This window comes from Anas acuta, chromosome 2 (genome assembly GCF_963932015.1).
Source record: "Anas acuta chromosome 2, bAnaAcu1.1, whole genome shotgun sequence".
NCBI classification, from domain to species: Eukaryota; Metazoa; Chordata; class Aves; order Anseriformes; family Anatidae; genus Anas; species Anas acuta.
In genome coordinates, this window is record NC_088980.1 from 71,171,945 (window position 1) to 71,188,395 (window position 16,451).

Consider the following 16,451-nt stretch of genomic DNA (forward strand, 5'->3'; position numbering starts at 1 on the left):
GCATATTATTATCTCACACAAACGGTAGTGTGGGGTTTATTTTATTATTTATTATTATTATTATTTTTAAAGATACACTACACCTGATCTGACAAGTTAAGCTTGCTGTTCACATACCAGCATGCTCCTACAGCCTGATACGGATCCTTCAGCAACAAATGTTAAGACCTTATTTTAAATCAGTAGTAGGGCCAACACTGTTGCATGCTCCTCTTGTTCATGAACACACATTCACTCTAAAATCCAATGATCCCACTGCAACTTGAAAAGAATTAGGCTCTGCTTAGGCAAAAAGATCCCAACCCTAAACAGTACTTTATATTCAACAGGTAGGAGGGATCTTACTGATCTATTCTGCGCAGCTAAATGCAGCAGGGTAATGCAAAAGAAAAGCATCAAGAGCCAATTACATCGGCAGGCCTTCGGAAAAAGTGCTAAATGCAACATGTTTAACACAGCCTGACTATTTGGTGATAGTGGGTAAATAAATAAATGATATACACAAGTCAGAATGGCAGGGAGGTTAAAAAGAAAAAAAAAAAAAGCCTGATGATTTTCATACCTTGCATCCTCAGGAGATTCAGCGATCAAGTGGTAGGTCCTATCACCCATTATTAGATCAATACCGTTTTCTTTGCCTGTATTATCAACAATCTCTCTGAAAAGAAGAAAATGCCAAGACTGAGCATTAGATTGTCACTATATTTTGAAAATGGCTATTTTCCTGAGAGAATCACAAACTACTGACATTCAGAGTAACAGCAATCAGCATTGTTGAACCTGACTAGTGTTTTATCTCAGACAGTACTAATACACCAAATGATAGTTGCCATGTTTTCTACCTAGAAACAGTACATCCATGTACAGTACATCTACAGTACATCCATGCTACTTTATGAATGTCACTATACAAAGTTGACTACTCAAATGTTTTAACACGAACTAAAGGAAAAGCATTATCAAACCCTGAGAGAGGCAAGGACAACTGAATTTAGAAATGGAAACATTTCTGAACTGATTGTGTACCAATAGATTTTGAAGTGGTAAAAGGAAAGCCCTTGAAGAATAAAAATAAAACAAAACCAAACCTTTATTAGTGATTCTGTGTAGCTGTAAGTCAGTATAAAGATGATTAAAAAAACATAACTTCCCAAAAAAGCTGATCGCTCATCTTCTGAAAAATTACATCTTTCTAATTTGCAGTTTGGATACCTAAGTATCGATACACTAAAAAATCATGGACCACAAAGCACAAGATTTTTAAGGGGTAACTGAAATAATGTATTAACTTTTGGAAGTTTTTGGTGGAAGATCAAGACATTCCTGAAGCTTAAGAAATAAATCAACTTTATTTCCTTTTCACTGTTTTACTGTATTTGTCTGAAGCTTATTATTTCTTTCTTAATGATCTATGCTTCCTTATCAGCTCTACAGTTCTCATAAATCTCTCTCCTACACACAACATGTGGTCTCTCCTTATCAGCCTTGACAATTTGTTTATCTTCTGTAAAAACATAATGCTATCATTCTGTATTGTTTTCTTTCATTTGGACAATGTTACTGGGAGGAAGGAAGATTCGACCTACAGTTCAGGTTAGGTTCAGCAACCTTTACCTGACAATTTTAAAGGTATGTTCAGCAAAGAACTTCTTCAGGGATCAGTCAATGAAACAACATAGTGACAACAAAAAGAAGGTTTAAATGTATTAGAAAAAGGACTAAATAAATGCTATGGCACACAAGACAGAGTTGAATTCAGTTTCAACACAAAAATCGTGATAGGAAATTTAGTATATGGAGTTTTATTTAACAGCCAGCAGCCCATTGGTTTTACAAGGGCATGTCAGGATGCTCAACAAAACTATTTGCTTTGTCCTGTCTGAATCCAAAGCTCAACCAAGGCTTCCAAAGAAAAGCTTAAACTAAGCTTTTAGTTTAGTTCAAGTACTCTGTTAAATGAACAAAACAAAACGGACAATTGCAGTTTACAAGATTCTCAGTGAAATCAAGTGTTACAGCTGTTTTTCTCTACCTTGGAGTAAAGCTTAGGTACGTTTACACAGAAATAAGACTACCAATATTAGTAAACTGTAATTTTTATATTACCTAATCTATGCTCATAAAACATGTTGACTGTTTAGAATGAAAAATGCTATCCCTTAGAAAACTTTTTTTGATGCATGCTTTATAAAACACAGAAATTTAAGGCATAAGGAACTTGTGTTAGCAAGACAAATTGTTAAGTTGGGTTTAGTAATTGTAGAGTTTTTAAATGAATATATCCATTTTAAGACTTTTTTTTTTTTTTGTGGAACTACCATAATTATTTCAAACACGTAAAAACAAACATAAATGTACACCAAGGATACAGTTTTGACCCATGCTAACTTAATTATATTCATCACCTATTAATTCCACCCTCTCCATTCTGTGTTTGCCTGCGGCAACAGACTTGGCAACATGCCCTGAATTTCCTTGGGAATCATTACAGACTAAGTAGGGCCTCCAGTCTGGGAGAAAGCATAGATGGGTTCATCATAGCAGCAGCTTTCTGAAGTATTTGGCTCTAGCTTTGCTCTGGATCAGACTTAAGAGAGAGCCAAGCGAGGACAATACTTGCTTTCAAGATCATCAAACACACGCTCGTGCTTGCATTTGTACAAGTTGAGGGCAGAGCACTCAGTATTTTCCCAGAATAAGTCCCAAGAAGTATTTAGGAGGAACTACAGCTAGCATATGAACACACGTAAACCTACTTGGCCGTTCGGACATCAATGGAACCCTTCAGCTTTTCTTCACTGTCATTTTCAAAGTACATCAACCTGGACTGCCTGAGAACAAACCATCGTTTCTTCCAGTTCCTTCTGGAAAGCGTGGATGATCCACCCCCCTTTTTATGAAGCCATCCCTGCTTAAGCGCTTCCTGCTTGGAACGAAACCACAGGAAGGTCTCATCTTTCAGGACACACCAGCGTCGCTTCCATGTGTTTATTAAGCCACCTGGCAAAAGAGACAGATGTAGGCTTATAGGTAGTCAAGACACACCATTATATTATAAATCAGAAGCTGTGACCAAACCAATGCTGGAAGATGCTGACCAACAATGTGCAGTTCAGCTGAGTCTCTGCTGTAAGCCATGAAACCAAAGACCTCATTTTTACATATCCTTAAGGCCACCATACAGTTGGCAACCTAAAACCCTGGAACTATAAATTATAATAAATAAATAAATGTAAACAAAACCAATATATGTAAACACATACTATATATTTGCTATACACATATACAAAAATTATTTAAAATGAATTATTTTGAGGTCTTATTGTATGTGAGAAACAGATCTCCAACACTGTTTTCAGTGCATTTTGATGATAACCTAAGGAAGTTTAATAAGCGTTAAACCCTTTCCTCTCTCCAGTTTTCTTCAATACTTTTGGCTATGAGGAGGTAGCAATGTTCATCTCAAAACTATAAAAGCTTGAAAAAGCATACTTAAAGTGTGCTTTATGTGCATACCAGTGTGAGTTCAGTCATACCAAAGCGTAGCTATACTGTGTAAACTTCACAAGAGTTTTGCTATGGTAGACAATACAGCTTGAACTGTTGTTATGTAGGTACTAAAACCTCAACCAAACCAATCTTCTATCATTTCTTCTTGCTAACTATGTCAGAGGGTAAAAATCCATGCTAATGGTGACTGCATACATTATTTTTCATGCAAATGTACTCATGTGCCTGTTCATCCCTATTCTTATTGCGAGACATTTATAGTGATTGTTATGATAGAAGAATTCTAGATTATAATTTAGTGTCAATCATTAGAAGGTAAACCCAAGAATCTTAACCAGAGAATTGCTGTGTATATTCTTTCAGTCTCTCATGCCCCTTTGCTATGCATACCCTTCCTTTCAGTCTATTAGATCCCAAATGAAAGTTGACTGAGGTCAGTAAAACTGGTCTGCAATGTAGAATGCTGTCTGTTATAAGGTTTTGGGAGAAGGAATTGGCTTTCTTCAAAATTTGGTACAATTGGACTTTGCGAATTATTTTGTTATGCCTATATTGGATATTCCATTGTTATGAGCTGGCAAATATGTAAAATGAAACAGAGGCAGCCTAAAATTTTTAATGTTTCTTTGCAGAGGGGAAAAACACTGCCAGATGTAAACCACTGCAAGTAACTTAAATTGAGAGCAGCTCTCTCCAAACTTTTGCATCAATCTTTGAATATTTGAAAATAGCTTAACCCCACAAGAACTGGAGCGCAAGGTTTAGTAAACATTTCTGTTTAGCTTGTACATTTAGCAATATCTGATTCATGCAGTACCTTTCATGTACAGAAAGCTGTGAAAGTAGGGCAGGCTGACACAGCTGTAGACTGAATCCCTTCGGTAGGAAAGTTCATCATCTGTATCAAACCTGGAATCAAAATCTTCTTCACTGTCTTCAAACTAGGAAAGAAAAAGGAATGAAGGTGGAATAATCTCTCAGGAAAGAGTTTAGAGAGAATAGCTTTAGAATTCTTCAACTAAAATGTTTTATGATGTACTGAAAGGACATGATTCCTTGGTGCTTCTTTTCCAGCTCACAAGGGGGAGTACACAGTAGTAAGCTGCAGCTTGTCCTATATGATTACACAGTAGCCCTAATTTCACGTAACAAATTTACAGAACTGCTTTGTAGGTGCTCAGGGAAGTTGTCCCTTTGCAAGAGCATGATGAGGACATGCTGTTGTCTTCAATCCCCCTCCATCACCAAAGTGTTGTGGGTAACTGCTTAGAGAAGCTCTGAAAAAGAACCTATTCCACAAGCTGTGGTGATGGCTTTCCTCCATGCCCAGTTATCAGAATTTCTTTTCCATATCTGACACCCACCCACAGCCACGCAACGGGAAGGAGTCTTCAGTGTAGATAGACAAATAGGCAGTTAAAAGCATTTTCCTCTTGGGCAAGAACTGTTGGCTTATCCCAATGGCCATGCTGATCACGTTCTTTGGCTTTCATTACCTCCACTGCCATAGGTATTTTAGTGCTAACATTTTCCTTCTAAATAAGTCATTATTGTTGCTGTAATACTTTTTCACTTTCCCAGTCACACAGTTTCACAGAAGTATTCTGTGAGTGGTGGATGAAATCATATTCTTCCAAAAATATTTTTTGGAAGAGTAAACGCTACAGTAAATTCAGTAAACAGCACAGAAAAAGAACTCTTCAATGTCAGCATCTGCCTTAGTAATTCTACCATTTGCCATCATATGAAATTTACTCTGAAAGTAATTTCAAATACACCTGGCATATCGGGGATTTCTGCAAGCAGTTTATTCACACTGTTCCAACTTGCATGCATAACTGAACCTGTATTTTCTGAAATCAATTACCCACCACACTACCCCATGCCAAATGTGCACGCACACAGGTATTTTGCTTATGAATTGCATCCATGCCCGTGCACCGAGCTCCTCACAAAATAGTGCGCAGTTCTGCATTAAAACAGACAGAACCATATCCTTGCATAACCTAGGACTGCAATCGTGGCTGGAGCTGCCTCTGACTCTAATGTGCTCACCCCAGTGGCACTGAGATTGCAACAGAAAACTATGTCCATATGCAGTGTAAATAAGTCAAACTATACGATACAGACATATGTACAGCTGTACAATGGAAAAAATATCGGAAATCGTAAATCAATTATTAGATAACACAAAGATCGATACTTACAGAAGACTGAGCTCCTTCAGAACTGAATCTGTATGCTCCAGAGCTGTTGTATGTCCCCACTGAACATCGGTAGTCCGGTGACCACTGGCTACTGTGCGAATTAGAGAAGGTCACGCTGCTACCAGAAGTAATAGCACCATCCTCGTAATCATCTTGGTCATAATCATAGTCTCCATCGGGAGAAATAAGTTCCACAGAGTCTGGGGGTCTACAGGATACGTTTTCTGGCATGCAGTATGTAGACTCACCACTGGAAGAGTTGTGGAGACTGACTGTGTCATGGGCTGGAGGTATAAGCATGGTGTTGCTAGCAGCAGGAATTGTCGGCACCACAGTATCATTCATATACGGATCCTCTTCTGAGGAATCATCACTTGTTCTGATGCCACTGGTCCTTTGATCAGAATGGCCGTGCTCACTTGGATTGGGTGAATCCTTAAATGCATCATCATCAGCTTCAAAGCCCTCATCTACCTCCTCCTCGGGATATGGCTGGCTGAAGTTAAAATTGGGCTTTTCACTGCAGGCATTTCCAGTCTGTTCAGTGAGCTCAGCAGGATACCCACCACCCACAGAGAGTGACCTCTCAATGTTTCGGACACATTCGTCTATCTCAGCAAAATTCAGAGATTCTAGGAACTCCTGGGCTGCTCGACAAGCTTCGTCCTCGAGCCGCCTGAGTTCCTCATCTCGGAGCTGCTGCAGCCTCTGTAATGAAGCCTCTGTCAAAGACAGCTCCTGCTGCTTCTTCACGCGCTGCAGGTCTTCAATTTCTCTTTCCAGACGCAAGATTTCTTCCACCTGCCTGCTTTCTTTCTGCCTCTCCACCTCTTTCTTCAGCTCTGCCTCCTTCTGGGCTTTCTGAATGGCAGCCAGTTCCTGCTTCTTTCTCTCCTCTTCAGCCTGCGTTCAAAATAAAATAAAATAAAATAGTACCCCCCCAACACTAGATTTTGTTGCTGTTGTTCTAAAATACTATACTCCCACCATGCTGTTCATTTAGAAGGACCTTTGTCCCTACATCAGAAAGAAAATGAAAGAAAAAGAGAAATTAAATCATGATTATATTTACTCAGAGATACTGAAAAGCTCAAGTACATGCAGAAAATCTAGTCTTTGCCAAAAATTAAATGAAGCATGAGGTGAAAGAAATTTCCATGCAAACAACTGTATCAAGTTTCCTTTAGCTTTATCTGCCAAATCCTGTAATAAGTTTAGTTTAAATGCCACAGATGCCTTTTATTTTTTTTAATGGTTGGGTTGAGATATTCAAATAAACAGGATGGCTAAAGGCATTAGGAATATCATTTACCTGCTGGGCAAGACGCTCTGCTTCTTGCCTTTGTCTTTCCCTAAAAGTGGGGGAAGAAAAGAAGTTAGCAAATCAAGCTCTACATAAGCTCATCAAATGCCTTTGCTAGGGCAATAGCTCAATTTTCGAATCATCTGCCAGATGCAAGAGAGAGCCAAAAATAAGGTCACCGAGGATACGTTTGTGAATATGTAACTACCATGATAGCTACGTGCATCTTCTAGGCAAAGAAGCAAAGACTTACAAAATCACTTGAATTTACCTCCCACCCCAAAAAAGGCTTTTCAAAGCAAAATCTAATGTGGCACAGAGAGAACAAAATCTAACATGGCACAGGGTGTGATGCAAGAGAGCATACTGCACCTTTCTTCTTCCTCTTTTCTCCTTTCTTCCTCTTGTCTCCGCTTCTCCTCTAGTCTTTCCTTGTAAACACGTCTAGCAAGCTGGCCTCGCCGCTGCTTCTGAAGGACTATGGCTGCTTTCTTCAGGCAAAGAAACTTTTTCCTACTACAGAATGCTCTGTAGTTCTTCTGTATCACAACCACATAGTAAAGAACTTTTCTATACCGCTTTCTGGAGAGAGGAAAAAAAAAAGGGGGGGGGGAGTCACAAAATAAAGCACATTTCTAAGGAAACAAGGGACTAATGAACAGTCATGAGAGGTCCTGCCATAGTGACATGCAATAATAAGCCACAATAGTGAAGCAATTTATTATGTCTAGCTCTGTGATGGTTTCCCCATTCTTGTTCACATTCTCTTCCCCATGAGAGGAAAGAGATTCTCTTATTACCATGACAGAGCTGTGTTTTCATTAAGAAAACACACAGTATCAATCTGGGACGTTCTTGTTCCCTTGAGAAGAAGATGCTACCAAGTTTGGCTTGCATATGTGCACACATGTGGAGAAAGAAGACACATAAGTATCCATCCAACACCTCCGAAAAGAAAGATAATGCACAGGAAGCTCTGCCATTAAAAATGGAATACATTTTTTGAGCAACATACTGGTCAGAATATAAGGGCAGGATTAATTCTACACGAGGAGAAAATACCTCATTATGTAAACAAGGTTCCTTAAACTATCCTCAACTGATTTGTAGAAAAAGCAGAGGAATAAACAGATGGGATCAGGAACTCCAACTAATACATAATGCAGGACGCCAAGTAAACAAATGAAACATTAATCAGTTACCTAATGTCATGGTTCTTTAAGAACCAAACTGACTAGTTTTATTTGCCCTCTCTTTTCTCAACATGAAAAAGCAAAGATAAATCTGCATCTCATCTGGTAATTTAATTTGGGGCAGCCCCATTAGGTACCATCCTGCTAGATTTCCTACTATGTATCTCATACCACGATGCCATTACATGGATGGCTGACCTCCAACCTTCCATTCTGTCCTATTCATTACATCAAGATGACTCAAACACCTTTTTGTTTTATTCACGGGTCTGGTAAAGATACCAGATGGTGTTTTCAAAAGCCACTTACAGGATTTGGATGCCAGGTCTCTGTAAAAGGTTAAGAGTTGTACACAAGGTATTTATTTATCTACTTCCTCCCCCACTCATACCAAGGTTCAATTATTGATATTCTCATCAAGTCACTTACCGGGCTGTGTAACCCAAGATGTGTGCTCGGATAATCATTGCTGCCTTGGTGACTTCCACCTCTCTCTGTTTCTCTAACTTGTGTTCCAAGGACTCACGGAGAAAAACCTACAAAAGAAAACTTCTGGCTTAACTTGCTGATAATTTCACATTTAGAGGACAGCCAGGGTGCTGCCAGCATTATTCTGAGCAGCAGGCCTGAGCTTTGTATTTGGAGTCAAACGATACATTTCCTTAACAGAAAATAAAAGAAAAAGAAAAACAAAACAAAACATATTTCTCTTAAAATACCTGCAGATGATCTTCTGACTATGGATTTCAGTAGGAAAGGCCTGAGCACCGTAAGAGGCATTTTAATCAGGAGCAGGGATTTTCCAAAAACAATCTAATTACTGGATTCATTGATGGGCTTTCCCACCAAAGAGTAACACGGGCAAAGAGTTGTACGACTTAGTGTGAACTTCCTGATTTTGCAGTACCACAGAATGGCTGAGGTAGGAAGGGATCTCTGGAGGTCACCAGCTCCAATGCCCCTGCTCTAGCAGGGCCACGCACAGCAGTTTGTTTGTGGGGCAGAAATACTTTCCCTAGGAATTCAGCTGTTTTACTATAACATTGAGCTTCTTATAATCCTCATTCCTTTAAGTGTTAGCGGTATAAACCTGCAGAAATACACTGAAGTGAGTGTGGTTCCATATTCAGGTTAACTCAACTGCCTGTTCTTGTCCTTTACGTGTGGAGACATGCTACGATGGGTATCCGCTGGGGCCAGATATCCATCACAGCCATCCAGCGTCCTGCAGACTGACAGCTCCCCAAGCTCTCAGCTGAGCTTCATAAGCAGCTCAGGAAACACCAGCCCATCCCCAGCACAGGATCACTGCAGTTCCTCCAGCAGATACACCACCTCTTCTCTAACTAAAGCCCGGAATTAAAGTGTACGGAGGCATGGATTCCTCAGTTAAGTGTTATGGCAGATTATCTGTGCACATAGATCTGGGAAGAAATTCTGCTAAGCTCTCCTACAGGGTACCACCTGTCCATTCCACAAGCCATCCTCTCTCTGGCAAGGCTGAGAAACCTGAATCATTCACCTGGACTGCTCAGTGCTAATGCACAGGTAACTGTGAGCAGAGGCTAGAAAGGATGAAGGAAAGTCTGCCTCTATGGCATGGGCTCTTAGAGGCAGCGTTAACATACATCATTTTAATGCATTTAGCTAATCCAGCTAATTTTGCCTTAAATGAAATGAACTGCTTCTCCAGCAAAGCAGAGGCATTGGGGATGTGGTTACCTCTTCCATACACCTTGATGTCTGTCCTTTACTGTACACTCAACAAGTGGTGAGCTAACTGCTGCCAGTACTTCTTCTAGGTCTTGTCAGCTTTTACATGATGAAGGATAAATCTTCTGATATCACCTATAGTGGCAACAGCCTGGCATTTTGTGGGGTAAGACGTGAGTAGCTGGGATACTTTGCTCAGTGATACTTTGGTTACTTAGGATCGGAGCCAAGCTACACATCAACATGGCGACAAGGAAATTGCATGGACTCTGCTACAAGAGAGCTAAAAGCAAGACTACTTCCTTGAAGCGTTTTTCTTCTTTCTTGGAAGAAAAAAAAAAAAAAAGTATGAGCTTTTGGGGGTGTTCAAGTGGGAAAAAAGTAGTTTAGGGAGACAAAAGCCCATCATTGATGCAAAAGCAGCAGAAATACTGATGAAAAGCACAATTCTGCGTTTTGAATGCTGTTAAATTTTGCCACAAATTAACCAACACTAATAATGTAACAAGTCCCATAGAAAGTCCCAAAGTTCCACTATCTGAGCTGCGCTGGGCAGCTCTTTATATATAAGGTTTTTGCTCATATATTAAATAGGCTGTGACATAAAAAGCCTTTTCTTTTACTCAGTGGGCAATCTTTCCTTTGCTTTGCACACACTGCCTTTAAAAATGTACTGAAATTCAAATTCAGAAAGGCATTCAGCTACTTCCTGAACCAAAATAGACATTAAGCACATATTATGCACAGGCTAATGCATTTTCCTGAGCAGGTGCACTGCAGCTTGAGATGTAAAAAACAAGAAAATTTCACACTGGAGCTGAATCATTGCAATGTTGTTACTACTCCTTTTAAATAACATAGTGCCCCATACTATACTGAGTCTGAAACCAATGCCCCCTTGTTCTCTTCTACAATAAGCTATTTATGAAGACTCTTAAAAATGCACATGCAGCTCTTGGGGGCAATTATCCCAGGCCCCACGAAGGGAGGTTACAACAGAGCCCTGGTTCCTGCTGAGCAATTGGTGAAAACAATTTGGGGTTCTTATAAATGTTATTTTGCTAAGACGTTAATCTGTGTCCAGGGTCTGTGAATAAAAACTACTAGTATACTACATTTGAAAGAATAAGGGGAACCAACACCTAGCTCTGTGTCTGATCATCATCCCTGTATTATTTGCAAGCCATGGTCTACAAAAATGTCATGAAAAATGACTGCAGTTGCAATCAGAATAGCTCAGATTTGATGTCTCATTTCTGTTTTAACTTTAAAATGATTTAATCAAATTTTCCAATATCATCTCTGAGATACCTTTGGAACACAGGAAACCCTTCAAAGCTATGCAGTTCTGGGGAGAAGAGTATGAGGAGAAATGGCACTTCACACAGAAATCATTTGAATTTCATAAAATATTTTTTCTACCTCATGGTAATGAGAAAACTTTTTCACAATTGCATTTAACAATTGACAGGAAAACTGCAGGAGTAATATATAATTCAGCTAACTTTATTTATTGATCTGTATCCTTTCTCTCAGCTATGGAAGTCCTTGGAGACCTGATGGGAGTTACTCAGAGAAAAAGAAAGCACGCGATCTGCAGAGGCCTGGCAGGGAGGATCCTTGGCAGTGATGGCCTGAGATTTGTAATCCACTCTGTAGTCATTTGCACAATGCAATCTTAGTATTTAGGAAATCTCAGATCTTGCAGTGGGGAACCTTCTCCTGATCATGCAATGCTTTTACAACATTTGTTAAGTCCAAGAGTACTAATTTGCAAGACAGGTGGAAGTTCTGCACATAGCTGTTGTCCAAGATCAAGCTTGCAAAATGAGTGTGCAGAATTGCCTGCACTGTTTTTTCACTCAAAGTAAAATTCCACTCTTTTAATAAACACCATTTGAAATTCTTTTGGAAGAAAAAAAATGGTGCAAAGTTCAGGTTGTCTGGAAGGGCACATATTGAGGTCTCATGTACCTCTGAAAAGGACTCTTAGACTGGGATGGCAAATGCATGTAGAGCTCAACTCTGCCACACCAACGCTGGCTACAATTAATTTCTCTCTGTGATTTCCCCAACTGAGCACGTGCCAGGCTGGTGGATTTACTGTAACGAACAGAGAAATGCCTTGCAGAACAGAGTACTGCCTCACAGGGTGGGTACTTCTGCGAATGACTAAGTCCAGCAACCACGTTTTCTGCCCTGATCCTCCCCAGTGCTCATGCTCTTGAGCATTGGTGTAAAATCCAAGTGGACTCTTCCTCCGTCAGTGAAATCAGCAGTCTGTTTAAGTGCTTCAGACAGCAAATTCCCTAGCACAACTCTGAGTTGTTACTATAGGGGTTTCAAGAGCATCAACAAACATGCTCAGCTTCCTCTAAGCCCAAAGGTAATTAACATTACAACTACACCTCTGTAGCTGTGCAGTCTAAATCCCATCCCCTCAACTTTGTAAAAGCAGAAGCCAATGCAGCAGTCAGATTACTTTACCTTATTTTTTCCAAGCTGCCATTCAGTACTTGTGTTGTCATACAGACGAAGTAGGACAGCACATTTCTCATTTAAATCTTCAGGCAGAGTTAAGTTTCTCATGAGGACTTTATACCTGGCAATCAAAAAGTATTTATTACTTTATTTAAGAGAAAAGTTCTATTTTTACATTTTCTAATATTAGATTTTCACTTTATTCCCCATCATGACTCACATCTGAAGTGCACAAGTCATTGTGTTTACCTTTTATAAAAGTCTTGAAAGGGCCTTCGGACTGGGAAGCCAGCCCTCCGAATCCTGACGGTCTCCAACATCCCAGAATAACGCAGCTGGTTAAGCACCACAGTCTGATCAAACTGGTCTGGCATCTAAAACAAGCAAGTTCAAAATAAGGATTTTAATAGCAATGGTTAGAGATGTTAGGGGAAATAAACGCAGGGAAAAATATATGAATGTAACACGTACAAAGGCTAAAAACTGGCTACACAATGTCTTAAACACAGTAACGGCTCAGAACATATGAAAATATATCTGAAAATAAAACGGTAAATTCATAATATAACTTCCATAGATAAAACATTTACATCCCTATAATCCAATCAGCCATCTCTTTCCATTTCTCATATGAAACTAACCAATACAATGCAGGACAAAATGACGGTAAAAACCACAGACCAGCTGACAGTGCAAAGCTCAATTATTTTGTTTCTTTAGCAACTGAACTTACAGTCCCTATAGACAATTCCAAATATTGAAGATATACTATTATAGTGCTGTGATAGTTTTAGAAAAAAAAGCAAAACAAAATCAGAAAAGATTTAGTTTTTAATGTAGTGACACTTCATCTACTGTTGACAATAACATCTCAAGTCTTAAACATGTTGTATGTCAAGGAGTTTCTATTCTGAACATCAGAGATGTTTTCATCTGTAAATATAAAAAAAATTTCTCCAGGTTTCTGTTAGTTTGCATGCCATTTAGAATCATTTTTTCATTTAGAAAATATATAAACCTAGCCACCCCATCATGAAAACCTGTGAATACTGGTCAGTTGTGTTTCTGCTCCTAGGAGTCCTCCCGTGTCATCTCTGAAGCCTCCAAGTCACCTATGCTTCTACTAGGTCTTGTGTCAGCCAATGCCAAACAAAGCTACACAGGACAGTGCTAATCACCACCCAGCAAAATGCTGACAGTCCTGGCACTGAAATAACACCACATGTAAATACACTCTCTAATTCACCAGCTGGAAGTCCACTTAAACACACCAGTTTACCCTACCGCAGTCATTTGCAGAATTAGAGTGCAGCCTTTGGTATTTTGCAAGTGAAAGTTTGGAAGGCAGGATCTCATAGCTATACTTACTGGTTTATATAAAAACGGAAGTAGCTCACACTCAGCCTAAGTTCTTCAGCTGACAGAAATGAGAGCAAGACCAAGCCCCGAGCAACCGTAACTCAGAGGACTCTCCTGTCATTTATAAAGTTGCTTTAATCGTGCTTCTTGTTCAATTTGGCAAATAAATGACTCCCCCAAATTTGAACTTATCAGAAGTAATTTCATGAAAGAACAGACTCAAAAGTTAATTAAAAACAGCTGTCTACACTTTTTTATCTGTTAATGAATAAAACAAAATACTCTGTGCAAGTGATGGTAACTCATTTGCTAGCTTCAAAAAATATTGATACATTAGCTTCTAAACCCCTCCTTTAAAAGGCAGAATGTCTAAAATAAATTACAATTCTTCCTTTCATTAGTTTCTTCTCTGGAGCAGCGAGAGGCGACTTCTCTGTATGTGCAGCAGCCCTTCTGCACAGAGCTGCCACAGAGCCACGAGGGCGAACACTTCCTCAGCCCTCACCATTCCACCCACCCCAAAATTTTTTGACCCCTTCATTTGATTCAGGGACTGAAATTCATATAGAAAAATACTACAGCCTGACCCCTCCCCTACAGTCAATAGCACTGAAAAAAAAATGAAAACAATTTGTGTTTTCCTTTTTTTTTTTTTTTTTTTTTTCCTTCAAGTGTCTGGTCCCAGTGGTGAGCCCTGCCCTGCTTGGGGTTATCAGCGCTGTGTGGCTGCAGGACCTGATCTGGCCTCAGCTGGTGGATGGGGACTATGGAGAAATTCAGCCACCAACACTGCTGCTGCCCACTGAGATGGGCACGTGGCATCCCAGGGAGGCTCAGGAGCTGCATCCACTGCACCACAGCGGCTGCTGTTGGGGGTTCAGGGTTCTGTCACAGAACCATAGAATATCCCGAGTTGGAAGGGACCCCCAAGGATCATCGAGTCCAACTCCTGGCACCGCACAGCTCTACCCAAAAGTTTATACCACATGACTACATGTAAGTGCACAGTGCAAACACTTCCTGAACTCCGACAGGCTCGGTGCAGTGACTGCTTCCCTGGGGAGCCCATTCGAGTGCATAACCACCCTGTCGGTGAAGATCTTCTTCCTGATATCCAGCCTGAACCTCCCCTGTCACAGGTTGACACCATTCCTTCAGGTCCTATCACTGGTCACTAAAGAGAACAGATTGACTCCTGCCCCTCCGCTCCCCCTCGTGAGGAAGTTGTAGGCCATGATGAGGTCCTTCTACCCCTACACGTGTTGGCTTAAAGGGCAGCATTCCCCACCAGACTTGTGGTCAGGACAGCATGTTCAGATGTGAGAATGGGAGCGGATACACTAAAGCCCGTCAGCAACACTGTGGATGGACAGATGGACATCTCTCCCTCCCTGAAGGAGGGCCTCCTGCTCAGAGCCAGCTGGCTGCTCAACTACCTAATCCTTTTAACACCAGCCCCAGGCACTTAACGAGTCAGAAGTCAGCCACAAGGCTGGTTTGAATGATCATTACTTTTTTTTTTTTTTTTAAGAATAAAAAACCTTTTCATTTCAATCCATGTTTCGATTCACAAGGGAAGAAACATTTTCAAGACTTTTTTTCCTGCAACTGTAGAAGTTAGAAACAGCCTTGTTTTGTCACCAACAGCTGAGATTGTCAGTGTCACTCAACTACAGAAGCTTGGATTTTTAAGCCAAAACTCAACAAACTTCAAGAGATGTTAATTTGAAAAGCAACACAAAGACCAATGCATTTTTTTTTTACATCAGGGAATTTCCTTCACTTTCCATTACTAATTATTTTTAATTACTCCAAGACACATGAGACTGTTAAATTGGAGGGTCAAATCCTACCCTGGTTTATTTGTTACACCAGTAACAAATCTGGCTGCTCTGAGTAACCCTGGGGGCAGTGGTAAGAGATTTGATGGACTCTATCCTACCCTTCTCAATATGAAGAACCAGAAGGCACAGAGCTCCCATCACCTGGGGGTTTTTAACAGGGCCATCCCAGAAACTTTTCAGACCTGAGCAACAAGGAGAGCTGCAGCCAGGCAGGGAGGGAGCCAAAACCCAAAACGATTAAATGCATCCATGGTTTCCCATGTCTTATGAAAACAACCAGAAGAAATAAGAAATGCAGTCCTGTGCACCGTATCTCAGCATTCAGCACCTTATGACTTGGTGATACATTTCACATCAGGTAGTTTTCCATTATGGACACAGGGGGTTTCAGCCTCAGTCACATAAATGCTTACAGGCAGGGATAACCTTAAGCACAACTTCCAGTCCTCCTCGCACTTACGAATCAATTGCAGAAGCATTTACTGAAGCAGGGCACAAGGACTATACACGTGCCACTGCAGACAACTTCTAAGATGGAGAACAATGACCATCTCCACTTGCACTACGCTCAACAGCCACAGCGGTGTTAAGTGTAGAACAGCATAAAATATCCATGCAAAGGATATTTCACCTATCTTTGGGGAGACATTACAGTAGCCTTTCAGTACCTAAAGGGGGCCTACAGGACAGCTGGGGAAGGACTCTTTGTCAGGGAGTGTAGCAACAAGGAATAATTAATGGTTTTGAACTGAAAAAGGGTATGTTTAGATTGGATATCAGAAAGAATTTAGGAGGATATTCTTCACTCAGAGGTGGTAAGGCGCTACAAAAGGTTGCCCAG

At 40.3% G+C, this 16,451-nt stretch overlaps 1 protein-coding gene across 1 annotated transcript in view; it reads right to left on the minus strand.

Annotated features, from left to right (window-relative positions):
• The window catches only part of MYO10 (myosin X), a 162,486-nt gene that overhangs the window by 19,852 nt on the left and 126,183 nt on the right, over window positions 1-16,451 (minus strand). Inside the window, exons 20-28 of the mRNA XM_068670841.1 lie at window positions 12,657-12,781; window positions 12,414-12,528; window positions 8,643-8,749; window positions 7,393-7,602; window positions 7,030-7,069; window positions 5,718-6,620; window positions 4,328-4,451; window positions 2,757-3,000; window positions 563-658 (exon numbers count right to left, since the gene is read on the minus strand). Of these exons, the coding sequence (XP_068526942.1) occupies window positions 563-658; window positions 2,757-3,000; window positions 4,328-4,451; window positions 5,718-6,620; window positions 7,030-7,069; window positions 7,393-7,602; window positions 8,643-8,749; window positions 12,414-12,528; window positions 12,657-12,781 (1,964 nt within the window). The remainder of the gene's footprint in view (window positions 1-562; window positions 659-2,756; window positions 3,001-4,327; window positions 4,452-5,717; window positions 6,621-7,029; window positions 7,070-7,392; window positions 7,603-8,642; window positions 8,750-12,413; window positions 12,529-12,656; window positions 12,782-16,451) is intronic.